Source organism: Chiloscyllium plagiosum, unplaced genomic scaffold (genome assembly GCF_037043375.1).
Source record: "Chiloscyllium plagiosum isolate Xiang-an unplaced genomic scaffold, Cpla_swu_hap1 HiC_scaffold_43, whole genome shotgun sequence".
NCBI classification, from domain to species: Eukaryota; Metazoa; Chordata; class Chondrichthyes; order Orectolobiformes; family Hemiscylliidae; genus Chiloscyllium; species Chiloscyllium plagiosum.
This window is the reverse complement of record NW_028270181.1, coordinates 23,639,508-23,661,304: the sequence shown is the minus strand read 5'-3', so window position 1 is coordinate 23,661,304 and position 21,797 is coordinate 23,639,508. Positions and strand designations below refer to the sequence as shown.

Genomic DNA, 21,797 nt, shown 5'->3' with positions numbered 1-21,797 from the left:
GAGGACAAGATGATAAAGCAGACATAAAAGCAAAGAGGAATAACAGCAGAAAGAAAAAAACCCAGAACAGGGAAAACCCAGATACAAAAGTATCAGCTAACAGGGAAGAATTCTTGAAACAAAGCTTGCAAATCATTACAAATTGTGTATAATGGATGCTAGTCAAATAAAACAAAGGAAACCTTTTCTAATGCTTACCTTCATCGATTCATAAAGTTTTGTGGCAAAATAAGCAGCCGGACTCTTTGCATATTGCACTACAGTGAAAAGAGAGAGAAAAAATAAAATCAACAAATGAGTAACAAAACTACTGAGACAAAAATAATAGACAAAGTTGTTCTCATGAAAATGTAGGTGAATGTCAAAATATTCATGCAATTCTAACTTTTGCATGCTTTATTTGGAGGCGGGATAAACTGCTAGAGGAAGTGGCAGATGCAGGTACAGTTACAATGTTTAAAAGACATTTGGACAGGTATATAGGTAGGAAAGGTTTAGGAGGGCTACGGGCCAAATGCACGTAAATGGGACTAGTTTAGTTTGAGAAACTTGGAGGAGTTGGACTGAAGGACTTATTTCTGTGTTATATGAATATATGGCTGTCAGTCAGTCAGTCAGAAAGATTAGTGCTTCCATTGCTAAGGCACATTTAAAAGTCTCATTAACAGTCCACATGAAATAGCTTTTTTAAAAGATAACATATTCTCAATAGAAGATTTTCCACTGATATAAAATACTAGAAGGTGTTAAATATACCTTGTTTGAAAATTTGATCCCTACAATCTCCTCAGGTTTTGCATGACAGAATTACATGATAAAATATTAATAGTATAATTTACGCAGAGGATGATTGCATCTTGGACTGAAATTGTTTTTTGAAGTTTAGAAGCTGTTAGAAATTATAAAACTGAGAGTCATTTCATCAATGTAACTCAGGGAATAAAAAAAAATACAAAGGTGGACTGCCTGAAAACTAATCCAAAGTCACTTGTTCAGGAAATCTTGTTCAACCAGACACCAGGGATTGCACTTCTCAAACAATCAATGACTTTTCACTCCCTTGAGAATGTGGAAGGTCAATTCTACCATCAACCTTCTTTCAATTCTTTTTTGCTTCAGAGAGTATAAAAATTGGGATGTCATGTTGTGGACATTGGTTAGGCTACTTTTGGAATCAGTTCTGGTCTCCCAGTTATAGGAAAGATGCTGTTAACCTTGAAAGCCTTCAGAAAAGACTTACAAGGATACTGCTGGGATTGGAGGATTTGAACCATTAGGAAGAAGCTGAATAGGCTGGGGCTTTTTCCCCTGGAGCAGCAGACACTGAGGGATGACTTATAGAAAATTATAACATTATGAGGGGCATGGATAGGGTGAATAGTCAAGGTCTGTTCCCTAAGGTGGAACAGTTCAAAACTAGAGGACAGAGGTTTTAGATGAGAGGGGAAAGATTTAAAAGGGACCTCTTTTTCACAGAGCAGTGGTGCATGTTTGAAATGAGCTGCCAGAGGACTTGGTGGAGACTGGTACAATTACAACATTTAAAAGGCATCTGGATGGGTATCTGAATAGGAAGAATTTAGAGAGATACGGTCCAAATGCTGAAAAATGGGATAAGATTAATTTAGGTTATCTGGTTGGCATGGACAAGTTGGACTGAAGAGTCTGTTTCCATGCTGTACATCTTTATGAGTCTATGTTTAGGTTCACTCATCTTGCCTGCAACTTCAATATGAGCAGAAAGTTATAGTTTGGACTGGAGTACCCAATTACTTATGTGACTGTGATTATCACCTCTCTTGAATTACAGACGCTTTTGGTAGCATAATAGGTAATGGCACTGGACTAATGATCCATAGGCCTACATCGCTAATCCCGAGACTGTCGCTGGCATCTGAGAAATTTCAGTTCAAATAATAAATTTGGGGACTTGAAGAAGTCTCATCAATGATTATCACAAAACTATTATGGGTGGCAAGGTGGCACAGTGGTTCGTACTGCTGCCTCACAGCGCCAGAGAACCAGGTTCAATTCCCACCTTAGGCAACTGTCTGTGTTGCACATTCTCCCCATCTCTGCATGGGTTTCCTCCGGGTGCTCCGGTTTCCTCCCACAGTCCAAAAATGTGCAGGTTAGGTGAATTGGCCATGCTAAGTTGCCAGTAGTGTTAGGTGAAGGGGTAAATGTAGGGGAATGGGTCTGGGCGGGTTGCTCTTTGGAGGGTCGGTGTGGACTTGTTGGGCCAAAGGGCCTGTTTCCACACTGTAATTAATCTATCTAATCTAATCTTTTGGCTGATGTTATTGAAACACATAAATCGGCACAGTGGATGTGAAAAGGCTGATTCCCTTTGTAAAAGAGCCATAAGGACGCAATTTAAAAATAAAGGGTCCCCTATTTAAGGTGAAGGGAAATGTATTTTTATCTCCTCTCAGACAGTTGGAAGTCTTTGGGACTCAATTATCTGAACTGCAGTGACGGTCGGATTGTGAAATATTTTTAAGATGGATGCATTCTTGACGAATATGGCATGTAAAGGTTATTTGGGGTTCACAGGAATGTGGAGTTGAGGGCACAGGCTTATCCACCATGTTTTTAGTGAATGGTGGAACAAGTCAGAGGATGCCCTAATCCTGCTCTGAATTTGTATGTTCACATTTGAAGGTGATTTCTGGAAGGCTAATTGGTCCTCATTGATGTCCCACCGCTGACACCATATTTAGGCCATTTATTTAAAATTGTAAGATGTCCCAAGGTGCGTCACATAACCATTAAACTGAATTTGACACCAACCATCAGAAGGAGATCTTGGAGCAAGTGACTAAGGGGCAGATTTTAAAGAGGTGGATGAAGAAGAGTGAATTCCAGAGTTTAGGGGGTGTAAGGTAGAGCTGTAAAAGCTGCTTCTCATGCTATTGTCAAAGAGTGTGGTGCTGGAAAAGCACAGCTGGTCAGGCAGCATCCGAGGAGCAGAAGAATTGACGTTTCAGGCATAAGCCTTTCATCAGGTTCCTGATGAAGGGCTTATGCCTGAAACATCGATTCTCCTGCTCCTTGGATGCTGCCTGACTGACTGTGCTTTTCCATCACCACACTCTTCGAGTCTGATCTCCAGCATTCAATTCTAGTCTCCTTGGTATAGGAAAAATGTTGAGAAACTTGAAAGGGTTCAGAAAACATTTACAAGGAGGTTCCTGGGGTTGGAGGGCTTGAGCTATGAGGAGAGACTGAATAGCCTGCGTTTATTTTCTCTGGAGTGTTGGAGGCTAAGGGATGACTTTAAAGAGACTTATAAATCATGAGGGGAATGGACAGGGTAAATAGCGTAAGCCTTTACCCTGGGGTAGGGAAGTCCAAAACCAAAGGGCATAGATTTAAGGTGAGAGGAGCAAGATTTAAAAAGGGACCTAAGGAACCGAACCTGTGCTGGTGGTATCACTCTGCATCGCAGACCAGCTGTCCAGCCAACCGAGCTACTGATATAGGAAGTTAATGAAGGCAAATTTTACAATTCTACACTTTCTCACACAGTGGATGGTTCGCATATGGAATGAGCTGCCAGAGGAAGTGGTAAATGCTGCTACAATTACAACATTTAAAAGGAATCCAGATTGTGTATGAATAGGAAAGGTTTAGAGGGATATGGGCCAAATGTTGGTAAATGGGACTAGATTAATTTAAGATATCTGGCTAGCATGGGTGAGGTGGACCCAAAGGCCTGTTTCTGTACTGTGCATCTATATGACTCTATGACTGAATCCGCTCTCTGAGAAGGACGCGATGTAACCAGTTACCTCTTACCTAGCTCTTCACTGGGGTGTCACACATTTACCTTCTTTCAAAAGGCAAAGGTTTATAATCCACAATTTTCTTGGGACGTTGCACATTCTACAGTTATAGACTCAGCCTGGAGATAAAATAATCCTTACCCAAAGCTAGCATTCCCATTTGAAATGTGCCAGACATTTCATCTTTGATGGTGTCTTCAATATCTTTGTTAGTTAGTTGATAGTATTCATCAAACACTACAAGAAGAGATATATGAGTCGATATTTAGACTTTTGAAAATAATATCAGCAGTCATTTCATATTATCAAACAATTTTAAACAGTCCCAAAGAAATGATTTTAATTAATCATTGATTAAATGAAAAGTTTTCATATTTCATAATATTGAAGTTCCCACTGACGTAGGGAAAGTCACCACAGTCCTAGAGCACCATAGGGCTGCTCTCTCATTAGAGAAATAAGACACAAGGGTCACCACACCTCAGTTAAGGGGAAAGTTGAAAAGGTGGGATGTTCATGGTATCCTCAGCTGGTGCGGGAACCGAACCTGTGCTGGTGGTATCACTCTGCATCGCAGACCAGCTGTCCAGCCAACTGAGCTACTGATATAGGAAGTTAATGAAGGCAAATTTTACAATTCTACACTTCCAGTAAAGGACGGTTAGTTGAAAAAGGAATGACAAATGAAGTTATGCAGCAAATGAGGATACAGCAAGTAAAATGTGAATCAGCTGAAGTTTCCAGCCACTTTGCCAGTCAGCAGGGTCAATATACGGTCCTGGAAAAGCATATTGGATTCTCTACTCTAGATGGTAACTCTCACTAATTTGCATTGTCTCTCTTGACAACAGCAAATGAAACAGTGATCATTCCATCTTTCAAATATCTAAAATCAAATAATACTAAAGTTTTACAATGAAAAATAAATACCTAAAACTTCTGATCAAGGTCAGAATCCCTGATCATGTTAAATTAAAAGTGTTTTAACTTTAGCTGACTCACGAATTGCCGATTCCTGGAGAGGAACCTCCTGTCATTAACTTGTCCAGCCACCTCAATTCATTGAAAGCATTCCACATTTTACAGCACTGAGTGCAGTATTCTCCGTAAACATTGTGAAAAGGTAAGTACAGAACACAAATGAGGAGGCAGGGTAGGAGGAGGGAATTGGATGGCTATGTGGTTGGGGGCAGGTGGTGACCAGTAGATGGACGAGGGTAGTTTTGGAGTTCAGGTCTGGGGAAGATGGCAGGTCCAGGATGGAATGAGGGGCATTGGTGTCAGCTCAGGACCCAGGGCAGAGGGGTTTTGGTAAGAGAAGGAGCAGATTGTGGGGCTGTTAGAATGCCGATCATGGTGGAATCAGTTTAGGGATGGGGTAGTGGTGTCTGGGCATGCAGGGAGTGTCACATTTCAGTCCAATAGTTGGTAGCTTGAGTTTGTTTTCAAATCCTCTAAAATCTCTCCTGAGTGATATAAAGCTTAGGTGAAAGTCAAAACCTAGAATCTCCAACTCTAATGGCATTTCTCGAAAGGTTCCAGGGCAGGGGAACTGGTCATTGGAAGCTTTGACTTTTGAGGCAAATTCTGTAGAGCCAACCACATTATTATTTCCAGGGCAGACTATTTGACTATTGGAACGCTTGGGCTCCTGTCATAGTTATTTCAGAGAACAGCAACTTATCTTCAGGATATTAAAAACACTATTGATTTCTGTTGATTGCCAGAAAATTACAATCAGGGCAGAGACAACACAACCAAAAAGTGGTGCAGTTTTCGAATGTGCATTTTTTAGGAAGAGGAAAAGTCAATCTTCAATAGATTTTGTCAGCATTCAAACTAATCTCCTCTGCAAGTGCACAAACTTTCTGGAAGCTAAAATTGCAACGCTGGACTGTTTGACCTTGAACCACAAAATGCCAACAGTGCAGAGAGAGGCTACTCAGCTCACCGAGCCTGTACTGATCCTCGAAAGAGCATCCTACCCAGACCCACCCCTCTGCCCCATCCCCACAAGGAATTTTTTTATCATGGCTAAACTACACATCCCTGGACACTCTGGAACAATCATTTTGACCATGCCCAATCTACCTAAACTTGCATACCTTTGGAATATGGGAGGAATGCAATATCAGAGTCGAACACATTTATTGTTATCTGCTTTGACATGCCGGTGGGTACATGAGTAGGAAGGGGTTAGTCGGTAATGGGCCAAATGCTGGCAAATAGGACTAGATTAATTTAAGATACCTGGCCAGAATGGAAGAGCTGGACCACAGGGTCGGTTTCCATTCTGTCCAGCTCTATGATTCTATGACATAAAAGATAATATATTTTGAATCTTTTTTTGATTCAGAATCATTAGTTGATGTTGATTTTCAATAGTCCCCTTTGTATCCATTGAACTTGGGGAAAAAACTGTGATATAGCACAATAGCAGGACGGTACAGGCCCCAGGTTGTGTCAGCAGGATGAGTAAACATAATTATATTTACTCACTTAAGTGACACTCTACAGGGAGTGTCTGGTTACCAAATAAGAGGGCTGTACTCTCAAATTACTACACTCTGGTTAGCTGCCACGTCATGTTTAGTAACTGTGCTTAATTTGGCTGCATTATATGTCTGAAGTAATTTTAATGGATCTAAAATGATAGTGTTCCATAGAAACTTGTTATAAATTCTGTATCTTACAATCTTATTCTCCACAACCACCTGATGAAGGAGCAGCGCTCCGAAAGCTAGTGCTTCCAAATAAACCTGTTGGACTATAACCTGGTGTTGGGTGATTTTTAACTTCATAGAACTTCTATTCTCTGACAAGTTTTATCAACTGCTGGACTGTCAATGACAAACATACTTTTGGGACTTGATCAACCTATGTTGAAGAAAGCACAGGAAAACAAGAAGAAATTAATAATTAGTCCAGTAGCCAGTCAGACAAATTAGTCAGACAACGTTTTTTACAATACTTCCATTATTGCATTATTTATTACATGCCCTGCATATCAGGACTTGCCCTGGTGAATGAGAATGTTTAAATGCAAGATCCTATGCATTCACTGGGAAGACAGATGCACCAACACCAGCTTCTTCACCCAGGCCCACATCCTCAGCATCGAAGCACTGAACCCCTCGAGCGGCTGCGATGGGCTGGGCATGACTGACACGAGACTCCCCGAGCAGGTGCTGTACACCCAGCTCTGAAATGGCAGGTGAGCCCCAGGTGGACAGAGGAAGCGCTTCAGGGATATGCTCAAGGCCTCACTGGGGAACTGCAGCATTCCCACAGACACCTGCGAATCACTGGCCAAGGTGGAGGAGGAGCGTCTGGGAAGATGTTGAGTACCTCGAGACTTGCCATTGGGAAAAAGTGGAAGCCAGACTAAAACAGTGTAAGGAGTGTGTTACCACACCAACACCTCACCCAACCCCTTCCTACAACCATCTTCTGCCCCAAGCATACCAGTGCCTGTGGTAGCTGCATTGATCAGTACAGCAACCTACAGACTCACCCTGAGAGTGGAAGAGAGCTATCTTTGTTTGTGAGGGACCAATGATGATTATGTATAAATTTGCAATAAGAAGCATCAGAAAACTCGGTTTTTGAACAACATTAGTCCGCGTGGAGACAGTGAAGCACATTTTCAAACAGGTTTATGCATGATGTCGCTATTGCACTTTGGGAAGTTTGCGGAATAGGTACAGTTGAATTTATGATTGTGTGAAAGAAAATGTGCAGTGGGGAAATAGTGAGTTGAACCTTCCCAGCCCCTGAATGACATGGGCAATGATAAAACAGTTGGAAAACTATGGAGAGATTGGAAGAAAATTAGATTCTTGACCCAGAAAAATCTATTTTTCCACCCAAAGTTTGGGCACAGATCCACAGAGAGAGGCGAGGCCACCCAGGATCCTTGCCCTGGAATCAAGACCCTCGGAGCAGAAGTCTTGCATTCTGAGAGCTGTAGCCAATTAGAGACTGGCAGCTCATGCTTAACAGCACCACAGTGAGACCATGGCTGCTGCAGGAAATGCAGTCAATGGTATCTGCTCACCCTAAAGCATGTTGCAGGACTCATTCTGAATTGGTAAAATAGCATGACCTCATGAAGAATGGGTCAAAAATGAAAAAGTAAAAGTAAGCCCCACCAAACTTGGTCCTTCGACACAGAAGGTCACATGTAATTCACATACAGGATTGTGAACTAAAGCTAACCCATTCCATCTCCATGATATGGAGGTGCCGATGCTGGACTGAAGTGGGCAAAGTCAGAAGTCACACAACACCAGATGATGATCCAACAGGTATATTTTAAATCACAAGCTTTTGGAATGCTGCTTCACCTGACAAAGGAACAGTGCTCCGAAAGCTTGTGATTTCAAATAAACCTGTTGGAATATGACCTGGTGTCATGTGATTTCTGATTTTGACCCATTCCATCTCCAGAAGAAAGTACCCTGGAAAAATTGCAACTTAGAGAACCAGGTAATTCTAACAATATTCTTTTCCTTAACCATTCATTTCACTCCACTCAAACTGTGCTCCTCCCAAAAGTAGGTCCTTGGTTCCCTGTCTGTGTGGTGAGGCTTCACTCCAAATTGTTTCTCTTGACAATTTCTAACCGCGGCTGCTTGTCCTGGTCTTCCTCGCTCAGTGACGGGACCCGGAGCCAAGACTCTTGACGGCAATAGGCCCGGAGCCCAGATGCCTGGCGGCAATAGGCCCGGAGCCTGGACTCCTAGCGGCTGTAGGCCTGAACCCCAGATGCCTGGCGGCAGTAGGCCCAGAGCCCGGATGCCTGGCAGCTGTAGGCCCAGAGCCAGGACTCCTGGCAGCCATAGACCTAGAGCCCAGATACCTGGCAATGGTAGGCCCAGAGCCTGGACACCTGGCAGCAGTAGGCCCGGAGCCCGGACTCTTGGTGGATGCAGGCCCAGAGTCTAAACGCCTGGCAGTGGTAGGCCCAGAGCCCAATGCCTGGAGGCGGTAAGCCCGGAGCCTGGACTCCTGGTGGCCGTAGGCCCGGAGCCCAGACGCCTGGCAGCAGTAGTCCCAGAGCCCAACGCCTGGAGGCGGTAGGCCCAGAGCTCGAATGCCTAGTGGCGTTAGGCCTGGAGCTCGGGTGCCTGGTGGCAGTAGGCCCAGAGCCCGGACTCTTGGCAGGAGTAGGCCTGGAGCCCGGATGTCTGGTGGTGGTAGGCCTAGAGCCCAGACACCTGGTGGTGTTGGTGAGGTGGTGGCAACAGCAGAGCCAGGGTCACTGTGGCATCGGCATAATCACTGTTGTTCCTGCCGCAGGACTCCTTGAGGAACACCTTGCAGAAGCCCTGAAGCTGTGCCTGAGACCCCAATTTCAGCAGCAGATGAACTTTAAGCAAATTCATTTTATCCTGTTGTACCTCAAAATGGTGGTAGACTGTGGCAAGGAAACACTTTTCACTGTATCTTCAATGTATGTTGACCATAAATAAATCATTCATCATTTTTCAGAGGCAAATCCTAACTGTACCTCAGTCAGAGCAGGAACTGAAGCTATCACCATTGCTGTTATTCTGAGCCAATTCCAACCACTGAGCCAACTAGCCCTTCGTTATGAGGTAGATAAAATGAATCACCAACATTTCCCAGTCTGCACATAAACTATGCTGACCCTCAGCTTGCTGCAATACTTCTCTGCTTCTCTGGGAACATGACTCATGAATCATGGGGATGAGTGAAGGGCCTGTTTGTCAGGCATCAATAGCCAGTGAAGGAAGCTACTTTAATTGAGAAACATCATTATAGCAGTGGAGCATATGGAGAACATTCAAGAAAGCTGGATATTTTCACTCTACCTTTTCGCAAATGAGCGAAGTTCCTCCTGCAAAATACTTTAATAAATGTGGTCTCATCAGTTCCCCACTTATCTTCTCCTGCGGCAAACAATCCCTGTAACAAAATACAAAGATTGAGGGGATATTAGAAATGCAAGAAGTGTCAGTGGTTAAATCTCGTCACCATAAACTCTTCGCAGATAAATTGTTTTTCCAAGGTTTGAGGTTTCAGTTGAAGTCCTGACCTATCAGCATGGCTTAGTCAGTTATATGACTCTTATAGAGTCATAGAATCATAGAGTCATAGAGTCCTACAGCACGGAGATAGGCCATTTGGCCCAAACTGGTCCCTGCCAAGCAAAATGTCCATCCACACTAACCCCAATTCCCTGCACTTGACCTATATCCTTCTCATCCTTTACTATCCTAATGCCTTTTAAAATGTTGTTAATGTGCTCACCTCACGTTGGCAGTTCATTCCATATGCGTACAACCATCTGTCTAAAAAAGTTGCCTCTCAGGTTCCTTTTTATTCTTTGCCCCTCTAACCTGAAACTGATGCCCTCTAGTCCTCAATTTCCCAACCTTGGTAAAAAGATTGAGTGCATTCACCCTATCCATGCCTCTCGTGATCTTATGCACCTCAATAAGGCCCCCTCTCAGTCTTCTACACTATAAGAAAAGAGTCCCAGCTTGTCCAACCTCTCCCTATAACTTAGACCATTGAGTCCTGGCAATATCCTTGTAAATTTCTTCTGCACTCTTTTCCAGTTTAATAACATCCTTCTTACTGCAATTTGACCAAAACTGAACACAATAGTCCAACTGCGGCCTCACCAACATCTTGTATAACTGCAACATAACTTCCCAACTTCTTTATTCAGTGCCCTGCCTGATGAAGGCCAGTGTGCCAAAAGCCTTCTTCACTGCCCTGTCTACCTGTGACTCCACTTTCAGAGAACTGTGAACTTGAACTCGAAGATTCCTCTGTTCCAACACATTCAAGGCCCTACCATTCATGATAAAACTCCTCCCTTGACTTGACTTACCAAAACGCAAGATTTCACACTTATCTATATTAAACTCCATTTGCCATTTCTCAGTCCACTTCCCTAGCTGATCAAGGTCCTGCTGAAATTTCTGACAACCTTCTTCACTGTCCATGATACTGCCTATTTTAGTGTTATCATCAAACTTACTAATCATGTCTTGTACATTCTCATCCAAATCATTGATGTAGATGACAGACAGTAATGTGCCCAGCACTGACCCTTGAGGCACTCCACTAGTCACAGGCCTCCAGTCTGACAAGCATCCTTCCACACCCTCTCCTTCCTAACACCAAGCCAATTGTGTATCAATTGTCCAGCTTGCTCTGGATTCCATGCGATCTAACCTTCCAGAACAGCCTAACATGTCGCACCTTATCAAAGGCCTTACTGAAATCCATATAGACTACATCTACAGCCCTGCCCTTGTCAACCTTCAAACCCTGTCTTTTCAAGTGAATATATATCTTATCTCTCAGAATCTTCTCAAGTAACTTACCCGCTACAGATGGGAGGCTTACTGCTCTATAGTTCCCAGGTTTTGCTTTACAGCCCTTTCTGAATAAGGGCACAACACTCGCTACTCTCCAATCTTCCAAGACCTCACTCATGGCTAATGATGATGCAAAAATATCAGTCAGGGCCCCCACAATTTCTTCTCTAGCCTCCTGCGCTGTTCTAACACATCCAACACCTCCTCTACTATGATGTGGACTGTCCCCAAGATATCACCACTTACTTCCCCAAGTTCCCAAGTCTCCACAGTAAACACAGAGGAGAAATAATCATTAAGGACCTCGCCCATCTCCTGCGGTTCTACATATACATGTCTACTTTGGTCCTTGAGGGGTCCTGTTCTCTCTCTAGTTAATCTATTACCTTTAATGTACTTAAAGAACCTCTTTGGATTCACCTGAATCTTCTTAGCCAAAGCTATCTCATGCCACCTTTTTGCCTTCCTGATTTTCTTCTTTAGTAAACTCCTCAATCCCCCATATTCCTCAAGGATACCCTTGATCCTAGATGCCTGAAACTGAGCGATACCTCCTTTTTTTTCGGTCAAAGACTCAATATTTCTTGCCACCCATGGTTCCCTATTCCTGCCAACCTTGCCCTTCACCCTCACAGCAACATATAGACACTGAATTCTAGCTATCTCACTTTTAAAGATCTCCCACTTGCATGAGGTCCCTTTGCCTGCAAGCTCCTGTCTAATTCCATCCAAATTCGCTTTGCCCCAATTTAGAGCATGAATCTATGGACCAGTTTTGTCCCTCTCCATAACTGTTTAAAAATTAACAGAACTATGGTCACTGGTCCCCAAATGCTCCTCCTCTGTCATCTCAGGTCACCTGTCCTGCCCTATTTCCCAAAAGTAGGTTGGGTTTTGCCCCTTCATGAGTAGGGGTTTCTATATACTACTTGACAAAATTTTCCTGAATGCACTTAACAAATTCAACCCCATCCAAGCCCTTAATGCTTTGGCACTCTCAGTCTATGGTAGGAAAATTCAAATCCCCTACTATGACAACCCTGTTGCTCCTGCAAGTCTCCCCAGTCTTCCTGCATATTTGTTCCTCTAATTCAGTTGACTATTTGGGGGCCTACAGCACAACCCCAATGATATTACCATCCCTTCTTATGTCTTAGCTCCACCCACAAAGCCCCACTGGATGATCCTTCAGTTATTTCATCTCTGATTACTGATGTGATACTTGCCTTAATCAAAAATGTAACATCCCCTCTCCTCTTTCCACCACCTCTGACCTGTCTAAAACACCTGCACTCTGGCACATTAAGCTGCCAGTCCTGTCTCTCCCTTAGCCATGTTTCTCTAAAGGCTATAATATCCTAGTCCCACGTACCTATCCACACTCGAGTTCTTCAGACTTACCTGTCAGCCCTCTTGCATTGAAATAAATGCAATTTAATCCAACAGGCATTCCTTGCTCCCTGTCCTGTTCCAGCCTGACCTATCTCTTCAACTTACTATTTCTAATTCTTACCTCTGGTTAGTACAGAATTTAAAAATTGCTAAAAAGGAGATTAGAAGTTAAAGTTTTTCATCTTACACCATTTTATAGAGATTGAGGAGAAAGTGTGAATTGGTTGGGCTAAAAATGGCGAGGAGAGAACAGTTAACTGTCAATCTGAATCCTTAGGCCAAGCCAGTACACTCAACTTGGTTCTTAATTGTATTTATTACCTGTAAAGTCACCATTGTCTCACCAAGAGATAGGGCTGCTCTCTCATCAGTGGTAGCCATTGGGAGTCACCACATATCAGGCAAGGGGAGAGGTTGAGAAGGTGGGACCTCCATGGTAACCTCAGCCAGTGAGAAATTGAGCGCACGTGGTTGGCATCACTCCGCATCATGAACTAGCCAACTGAGCTAACCCGACACCTGCTATAAGCACTTTTTTTTTTCCTTCTTAATCTCGGCTTCCTTTGGTCATCCATGGAGCTCTGGATTGGTTTAAATCACCTTTCCCTTTAGAGAGAATGTACCTTGACTGTGCCCAAACCACTACCTCTGTGAAGGTAGCCCATTGTTCAATGATTATTTTCTGAACAAACGTTTGCCCCAGTTGAACTGGTCCACTTCCATTCTTGCCCATTGAAGTCAGCTCTCCACTAGTTGATTCTCCCTACTCTAGATTGACTTGTTTAATTTTTCACACTGTCAACCAAAACCTTATGACAAAATGATCACTGTCCCTCAAACAGACCCCACTCTCACTTGACCTACTTGATCCCATTCCCAAGAAGAATGTTTGGCAATGCCTCCTTTTCTGTTGTACCCAACATGTAACATTGTTGGAAATGCTCTTGAACATAATCCAGGAACACGTGTTCCTTGCTGCATGTTACACTGCCACTTTCTCAGTCTCCATACAGGTAATTAACATTCCCCACTATAATGATGATATTCTCATCTCCCTAATTTATTTGCAGATTTGTTCTTCCACATCCTACCACTATTTGGTGATCTATAGATTACACCAAGCAATATAATTACACCCATTTTATTCTTTATCTTTCGCCAGACCAATTGTCTCTGAACCCTAAAATATTCTCTTTCTCCAGTACGGCAATGCTTCTGACTAAATGCATTAGCAAGTTTTGAGAAGATTTGCAGCTCAGGTTGAGCTTCTGAATGTACGTTTGCTCGCTGAGCTGGAAGGTTAGTTTTCTGATATTTTGCCACCATACTAGGTAACATCACCAGAGGCATGATGATATTACTTATCATGGTGATGAAATGTCTGAAAACGCACCTTCCAGTTCAGTGAGCAAACTTATATCCACACCAAAATGTATTGCCCATGGTCCTTGTGTCTGAAAACCTTACAACCAGAAATATTTAACACCCAGACCAGCCCTTCCATGAGCCTGGTCTCTTATCACCAAAACATCATAAACCCACTTGGCTTTCAGATTAATGCAAGATTCCATTGTATTATTTAAAGAGCAGATGAGTTAATTTTGTTGTCCTAGTATCATAAAACCATGAACACCCAGAGGAGCTATTTAGTCGGTGCTGACCATCCAAAAGAGCAACTTCTCCCTTTTACAGATAATGATCTCATTCCCTTTGGAAAGCTTCAGTTGACTCTACCCCCACCACAGAATCAGGCAGTGCATTCCGGATCCTAACACCTCTATGTCTGCAAGTTTTCATGTCACTGTTCCTTGTTCTTGCCAATTATCTCATATTGTGCCCTCTGGTTCTCAATCTTAGCAATAGGAACATGTTTTCCTTTCTAATATGTCCAGACCTATATGATTTTGAAATCTCCTCACAAGCTTCTCTTTCAAGGTAAACAGTCCAAATTCCACAGAAATCTTTCATCCTCAGAACCTTTCTCGCAAGTCTTTCTCAGGCATATCAGCTGGTATATGTATAATCTGCTACCCAGGATGAATGTTGCAGTCACTATTCTCTAAGTGTAGGAAGAAACTGGAATCCAATATAACAGTGTTACAATTGGGGTAAAGGGAACTACAAAGGCATGAAGGAGTTGCTGGCCAGAGGAGATTGGAACGGAAGCCTAGCAGGGAAGATGGTGGAGCAGCAATGGCTGGAATTTCTGAGGATAATTGGGAGGCACAGCAGAAATTCATCCCAAAGAAGAAATATACTAAAGGGAGGATGAGGCAACGATGGTTGACAAGGGAAGACATACACAGCATCAAAGCAAAAGGAAAAGCATATAATGTGGGTGGAGGGTTGCCTTTTAGACTGGACGCCTGTGACCAGTGGTGTGCCACAAGCATCGGTGTTGGGTCCACTGCTTTTCATCATTTACATAAATGATTTGAATGTGAACATAGGAGGTATAATTAGTAAATTTTTAGATGACACCAAAATTGGAGATGTAGTGGACAGCAAAAAAGGATTCCTCAGAGTACAATGGAATCTTGATCAGATGGGCCAATGGCCTGAGGGGTGGCAGATGGAGCTTAATTTAGATAAATGTGAGGCGCTGCTTTTTGGAAAGGGAAATCAGGGCAGGACTTATACACCTAATGGCAAAGTCCTGGGAAATGCTGCCTAATTTTGCTCCCATGTCTTATGGTCTACAAGGCCTGTTTGGTAGAGGGCAATTAGTTCCTGGTCTAGCCATGTCTCGTGTTAAAAGAATATAATTTACTTTTACAGATTACATTGATATGTCAGAGACTTTGAGGAGGATCCAATGTTAGTCTCACTCCTTGAGATCCTAAACTGGTCTATCCATAAGTCCATATGATACAGTCATAGTGGGGGCAGTGCTTATGGCATTCGTCAGGATTAACCCTTTCACACCCATATACAATTTTGACACTTTCTTGGTCTGCTTCGTGACCTTGACCTGCACCATCACTATGATGACATAGACATTACACAACTGGTTGTCATTCAACACTTCACGTTACCCAAGTAGATTAGGTATCAAATAGAATCACAGCATCATACAGCACAGAAACAGACCCTTCGGTCCAACTCATTCATGCCAACCAGGTTTCCCAAACTAACCTAGTTCAATTTGTGCACATTTGGCCCAGATCGCTCTAAATCTTTCCTATTCATGTACCTGTCCAAATGTCTTTTAAATATTGTAACTGTACCTGCACCTATTACTTCCTTCGACAAATGAGGTGTGTGAAAAATCCACACTGTTAGGTCCCTTTTACATCTTTCTCCTCTCAACTTAAAAATATGTCTTCTAGTTTTGAACTTCCCTATCCTAGGGAATAGATCTTTGCTATTCAGCTTATCTAAACCCCTCATGATTTTATAAACCTCTATAAGGTCACCCTTCAATCTACTACTCTCGAGTGAAAGATGTCCCAGCCTATCCCAATAATGCAAACCTTCTGCTCCTGGTAACATACTTGTAATTCTTTTCTGCAGCCTCCCCAATTCAATAATATCCTTCCTAAAGCACACTGAAAGCAAATCACAAGTAATGTCTTTGTTGTGATTTAACACCATGATAGAAGATTCTTTTAAGAATGTTTTTAGCATATACTGCAATGTGACATATAGTTAAAGCTAACAGTAAAGTATTGGGTATTGATTGTCTTGGGTACAATTAAAACAGGGAAGTGTGCCCAGGTATCCAGTGAGAGGAAACAATGTCCACTGACACACTCAAGGCCTTCCACAACCGACTGGCAGCGCAAGGGCTACAATGCATCATCAGCCCCAGGAATGAAAATTTAATTTTGGAATTTGTCTTTGAAGGTATGAATTTTGGTACAGTGCCTCTTCACAGCTAACTCTTCAGGATAATTCAGTAATTGGTTTTGCAAAAGACTGAAGAAGGGTAACTGGATTCAAAACGTTGACTCTGCCTTATCTTCACAGATGCTGCCAGCCCTGCTAGGTTTCTCAACAATTTCTGTTTTTGTTTGTGATTTAAAAGGGACTGTTGAGATACGGGTGGCTTATAGTTAGAAGACAGATGCTTAAGCCTGCATTCTGGAAATAAACCTACTTTCAAAGGAAATCTCAGCGTCTTGCGTATTAATTCACCATTTGACTTGGATATCATGCAAGTTCTGAGATCTTTAATCTGGAGATAAATCTTTGAATAAAGGACTCTCCCAATATTTCAACATTCAGAATAGGAACACTAATTGCAAAACAATGGACTCGATCGCATACCAACAGAAGTTTGGAATTTCCTTCTGGCCTGTACATGTTTTGCAAGCTGAGACCAGAACTGCCATGAATAAGATTGACCCTTTTTGCACTAGAAGACTAAAATCCCAATGAACATCATATTGCAGTCACCCTGCTGTAGGGAAGATGTTCTGAAACTTGACAGGGTGCAGAAAAAATTTACAAGGATGTTGCTGGGATTGGAGGGTTTGAGCTATAGGGAGAGGCTGAATCAGCTGGGCCTGTTTTCGCCTGGAACACAGAGTGAAGGGTAACCTTGTAGAGGTTTATAAAATCATGAGAGGCATGGATAGGGTAAATAGACAAGGTCTTGTTCCTGAGGTAGGAGAGTTCAAAACTAAAGGGCATAGATTTAAAATGTCTAAAGGGGAAAGATTTAAATGGGACCGGAGGGGTAACTTTGTCACACAGCATGTAGTGCATGTCTGGAATGAGCTGTCAGAAGTGGTGGAGGCTGGTACAATTACAACATTTAAAAGGCATCTAGAGTAGTACGTGAATAGGAAGGGTTTAGTGGGATATGGGCCAAATGCTGGCAAATGGGACAAGGTCAGATTGGGATGCTGGTTGGTGCAGAAAATTGAACCAAAGAGTTTGTTTCCATGGCAATATAAAAGACAGCTTACTTTAGCATCTTGATTTGCAAGATCTTCATCCACATGGCAACTTTCATCACGCTTACCCTGACAAGGAAAACACAAATGTTTTGAGTGTAAAATTACTGCATTAAAATGACAGCAATTGTACAAGAATCTTACAGATTGTACGGATGGTTAAAGTACAGTTATTAAACTGTTGTGGCTCTAGATTTTTAAAAAAAGAATCACATGTTTTCTTCTTTGCATGTTTGTCCCTTATCATATAAGAACATAAGAAATTGGATCAACCACCGCGCTCCCCCCCCCCCCAATTCCAACCCTTCCAAGCAAATCTGCTCCATCCTTCAACAAGATTATGGCTTATCTGCCCCTTTCTCATCTCCTCTTTCACTTCAAGTCCTGACAAACCTCAACTCTTTGATATATCGAATATCTAACAACCTCATTTAACTATTTCCAGTGATCTAGCTTCTACAGCTCTCTGGGTAAGAGAATTCCAGATATTCACACCCATGAGGAGAAGAAATTCCTTTGCATTTCAATTTTAAGTGCATATTCCTTATTCTGTAACTAAGTCCACTAGTTTGAAATTCCCTCATTAGTGGGAACATCTTTCCTAAGAAGATCCTCCCACCCATCCCCAGAATCTTGTATGTTTCAATAAGATCACCCCTCATTCTTCAAATCTCTAACAAATAAATGTCCAATCTGTTGAGCAGTTCTTGGTAAGTCAACCATCCCATGAATCAGTCTAGTGAATCTCTTTTGAACTGCCTCCAATGCCAGTATATCTTTACTCAAATACAAACATCAAAATTATACACAACTCCAGCCTCATCAACTCTCAATACAGTTACTCTACTCCCCCAGCAATAAGAAGCCAAAATCCCATCTACCGCCCATGCTGCACCTGCATATTAAGTTTGTTAGAGTTCTCTGTGCTACACTTTTTTTGGAATCTCTATCTCCATTTAAATAATCGTCTGACTTTTGTTTCTTCAAAATGCATAACCTCTCACATTAAACTCCATCCACTGAGTTTTTGCCCATTCACTCAACTTCTCTATATCCATTTGAACATTCCTCTTCACAACATGCCCTTTCACCTATTTTTGTATTGGTAGTAAATTTGATACGTTACACTCTGCTTCCCTACACAAGTCATTCATATCGTCAGTAAATAACTGAGGCCTTAGGACTGAGCCTTAAATTGCTCTTTTCAGCCTGAGAAAGACTTATGGGAGGTTCACTGATGTTGAAACTTTATTGCTGGAACAGCACAGCAGGTCAGGCAGCATCCAGGGAACAGGAGATTCGACGTTTCGGGCACAGGCCCTTCTTCAGGAATGAAGAAGGGCCTGTGCCCGAAACGTCGAATCTCCTGTTCCCTGGATGCTGCCTGACCTGCTGTGCTGTTCCAGCAATAAAGTTTCAACTTTGATCTCCAGCATCTGCAGACCTCACTTTCTCCTCACTGATGATGTTACCTAGTATGGTGACGAAACATCTGAAAACGAACCTTCCAGCTCAGCGAGCAAACCTACAACCAAGACTTATTAATCCCAATTATGTCTTCTGTGTATTAACCAATCCACAGTACATGCTAATACATCATACCCAATACCATGACCTCCTACATTCTATATGGCACCTTACAGAAGGCCTGGAAATCCAAATACATCTACTGGTTTCCCCATTATCAACTCTAGTTGTTATATAATCAAAGAAATCCAACAAATTAGTCAAACACGATTTCCCTTTCACCAAGCCATGTTGACACGGTTTGCTGGGTTAAGCCTTTCTAAATGTCCTGCGACTTCTTCTGTAATAATGAATACTAGCATTTTCCCAATGACAGACGTTAGGCTAATTGGCCTCCAGTCTATCGCTTTCTGTCTCTCTTCCTTGTTGAACAGGGCTAACATATTAGCAACTTTCCAATCCATTGGAACTACACAGAATTCAGTGAGTTCTGCAATATTCCAACTAATGCCTCCATTATCTCTAACTCTTTGGTGCAGGCCATCACATTTTGGCAATTTGTCTCTCTTCAGTCTTGTTAATTTGTCAAATACTTTGACCCTCATGATAGAAACTGTTACAAGATCTGTCCTCCCATTAGCACCTTGCTTATCTGGTAATTTTGGGATGTTTATAGTGTCCTCCACTGTGAATAGCAATGAAATATTAGTTTAACATTATTTCTCTATTCACCATTATCAATTCTCCAAGGGTTCCATACTCACTTTAGTTATTCTTTCTTTTTATTATCTTTACATGTCTGATTTCTTCCTCAAGGAGAAAGTGAGGGCTGCAGATGCTGGAGATCAGAGCTGAAAATGTGTCCTGAAGAAGGGCTTATGCCCGAAATGTCGATTCTCCTGTTCCTTGGATGCTGCCTGACCAGCTGCGCTTTTCTAGCAACACATTTTCAGCTCTGATTTCTTCCTCAAGTCAAAAACAGAACCTTGCTATTGTCCTGATTTGTCAGTGAACATAACCACAACCAAGGACCACCTAGGCTCCAGACCCTGGTATTACATTAGATGGTTATGAGAAGGAACGCAATCTTCATTTTTTTTATCATTATGAAATAATTTCTCAAATTATGGTACTTTGCTGAAAGCCAGAGATACCAGTTTACCTTTAGATATAATGAGGTCTCAAATTATAACCAATATAATAAAATTCATGAAAGGATTAACAATGAGGGGGCACAGATAGAAGATCATTTGCAAAAGAAGCAAATGTGAATGCGAGAAGACAGCTCTTACACACAATGAGTAGTTAAGGTCTGGAACATGTTGCCTGGAAGTGTGGTTCAACTGAGGCATGCAATATTCAGGGTCTTGGGGAAAAGCCAGGGGAAATCACACTGAACTGTAATGTTCATTCAGAGAGCAAGTGCAGACATAATGGGCTGAATGGTTTCCTTCTACATTCTTAAGAATTCTGTGAAAATATGAAGTGAATTTATGATTCTCAGGATTGCCATGAATATAAACCACACTAACCTTCAGCAGGGACACTAAAAGTTCCTCGAAGTCACCAGAATTCTCTGACTTGAGATCATCCTTTAAACTTGAAGCGTTCTCTATGGAACAAAAAGAAATGATGAATACTGTTCATTCTAATAAAAAGGATTGTTTTCACTGGGCAAGGTGAAAATGCTGGATTTACTTCTGTAATGTATAAAGCCAAGCAGGAATATCTATATATGCAAAAGCACAAAATACATGTTGAAAGTTCAGGCAAATTACATCCTCCTTTTCCTTAGTAATAGCTCGCACCTGAGATTTGACTGTGTAATGCAATGGTGTAATTGAATGTTGACTTCAACATTCCAGTTTTGTTAAAGCCTCCATTTACCTTGTTATCATATGGAATAATTTTAATTTCCTCAGTGCCTATGCCTGCAACCCAATACTACACTGAATACAGTGCACAGAAACAGGCCATTCAGATATTAATCTATGCTCAAGTTTATGCTGAATTGATGCCTACTGATTTACATCTAATTCTATCAGAGTAAACCTCCCTTTCCTCCCACCTCATATACTGACCTCTACTGCTCTTTAACACACCCTTTCTAATTTGCCTCAGACACTTAGTGGGGTAGTGATTTCCACATTTTCACAACTTGCTGAGCAGAGGTTTTTGCTATTAGGTTTTTTTTAAAATGATAGCCTCTAGTTTTGCTCTTCAAGTGTAACAATATCTCTGACTTAATACCTGCTGTAATTCTGAACATCTCTTTTAGGTTAGCTGTCAGCCCTCTAAATGTCAAGGAAGAAAATGACCTGGGATGCCTATCCTTTCCTGGTCAGTATAAGCTCAGTTTTGGTGAGGATGGAACTCAGCATGCAACAGAAAGCAGTAAGTGAGGCGTATAGTATGCATGCAAGTAGAAAGGAGAAAATCAATCATCACTGCCTCCATCAAAAGCACTGGACAATCCTGCAGCCCCGTCATATCAGAAACAAAATGATAACTAGACAGCATTTGTCCAGGTGCTGTTCAAATCAGTAACTTCAAGAGCTGCAAGGAGATTAGTTTATGAAAACCTATCAACTGAGAAAAATAAATGTTAGTTATGTTGTTATAGTTAAATAATTGGAGATAGAGGGCATTGATTGATTAAGGGACTACAACTGGTCCCTTTTCTGCACAATTGACAGCTTTACATGGAGGGAGAATGGCAGTCATCAAGAATTAAATCTTAGAAAATTTGGAACTCAAAGTTATCATAAGACTTTAATCATCAGTGTTTAGTATAAACAGGAGATTGGCAAAGGTGTTTCGGTAAGGTGGGAGTGCTTGTAGAGAATGCCTCACCAACAAAGTAGCCAAACTATTGAAGGTCCATTCACTAT

The 21,797-nt window shown here is 41.9% G+C and overlaps 1 protein-coding gene across 1 annotated transcript in view; it reads right to left on the bottom strand.

Moving 5' to 3' along the window:
• The window catches only part of LOC122541793 (annexin A4-like), a 50,338-nt gene that overhangs the window by 8,242 nt on the left and 20,299 nt on the right, over positions 1 to 21,797 (bottom strand). The window contains exons 6-10 of the mRNA XM_043678776.2: positions 20,439 to 20,518; positions 17,452 to 17,508; positions 9,626 to 9,719; positions 3,930 to 4,025; positions 199 to 257 (exon numbers count right to left, since the gene is read on the bottom strand). Of these exons, the coding sequence (XP_043534711.2) occupies positions 199 to 257; positions 3,930 to 4,025; positions 9,626 to 9,719; positions 17,452 to 17,508; positions 20,439 to 20,518 (386 nt within the window). The remainder of the gene's footprint in view (positions 1 to 198; positions 258 to 3,929; positions 4,026 to 9,625; positions 9,720 to 17,451; positions 17,509 to 20,438; positions 20,519 to 21,797) is intronic.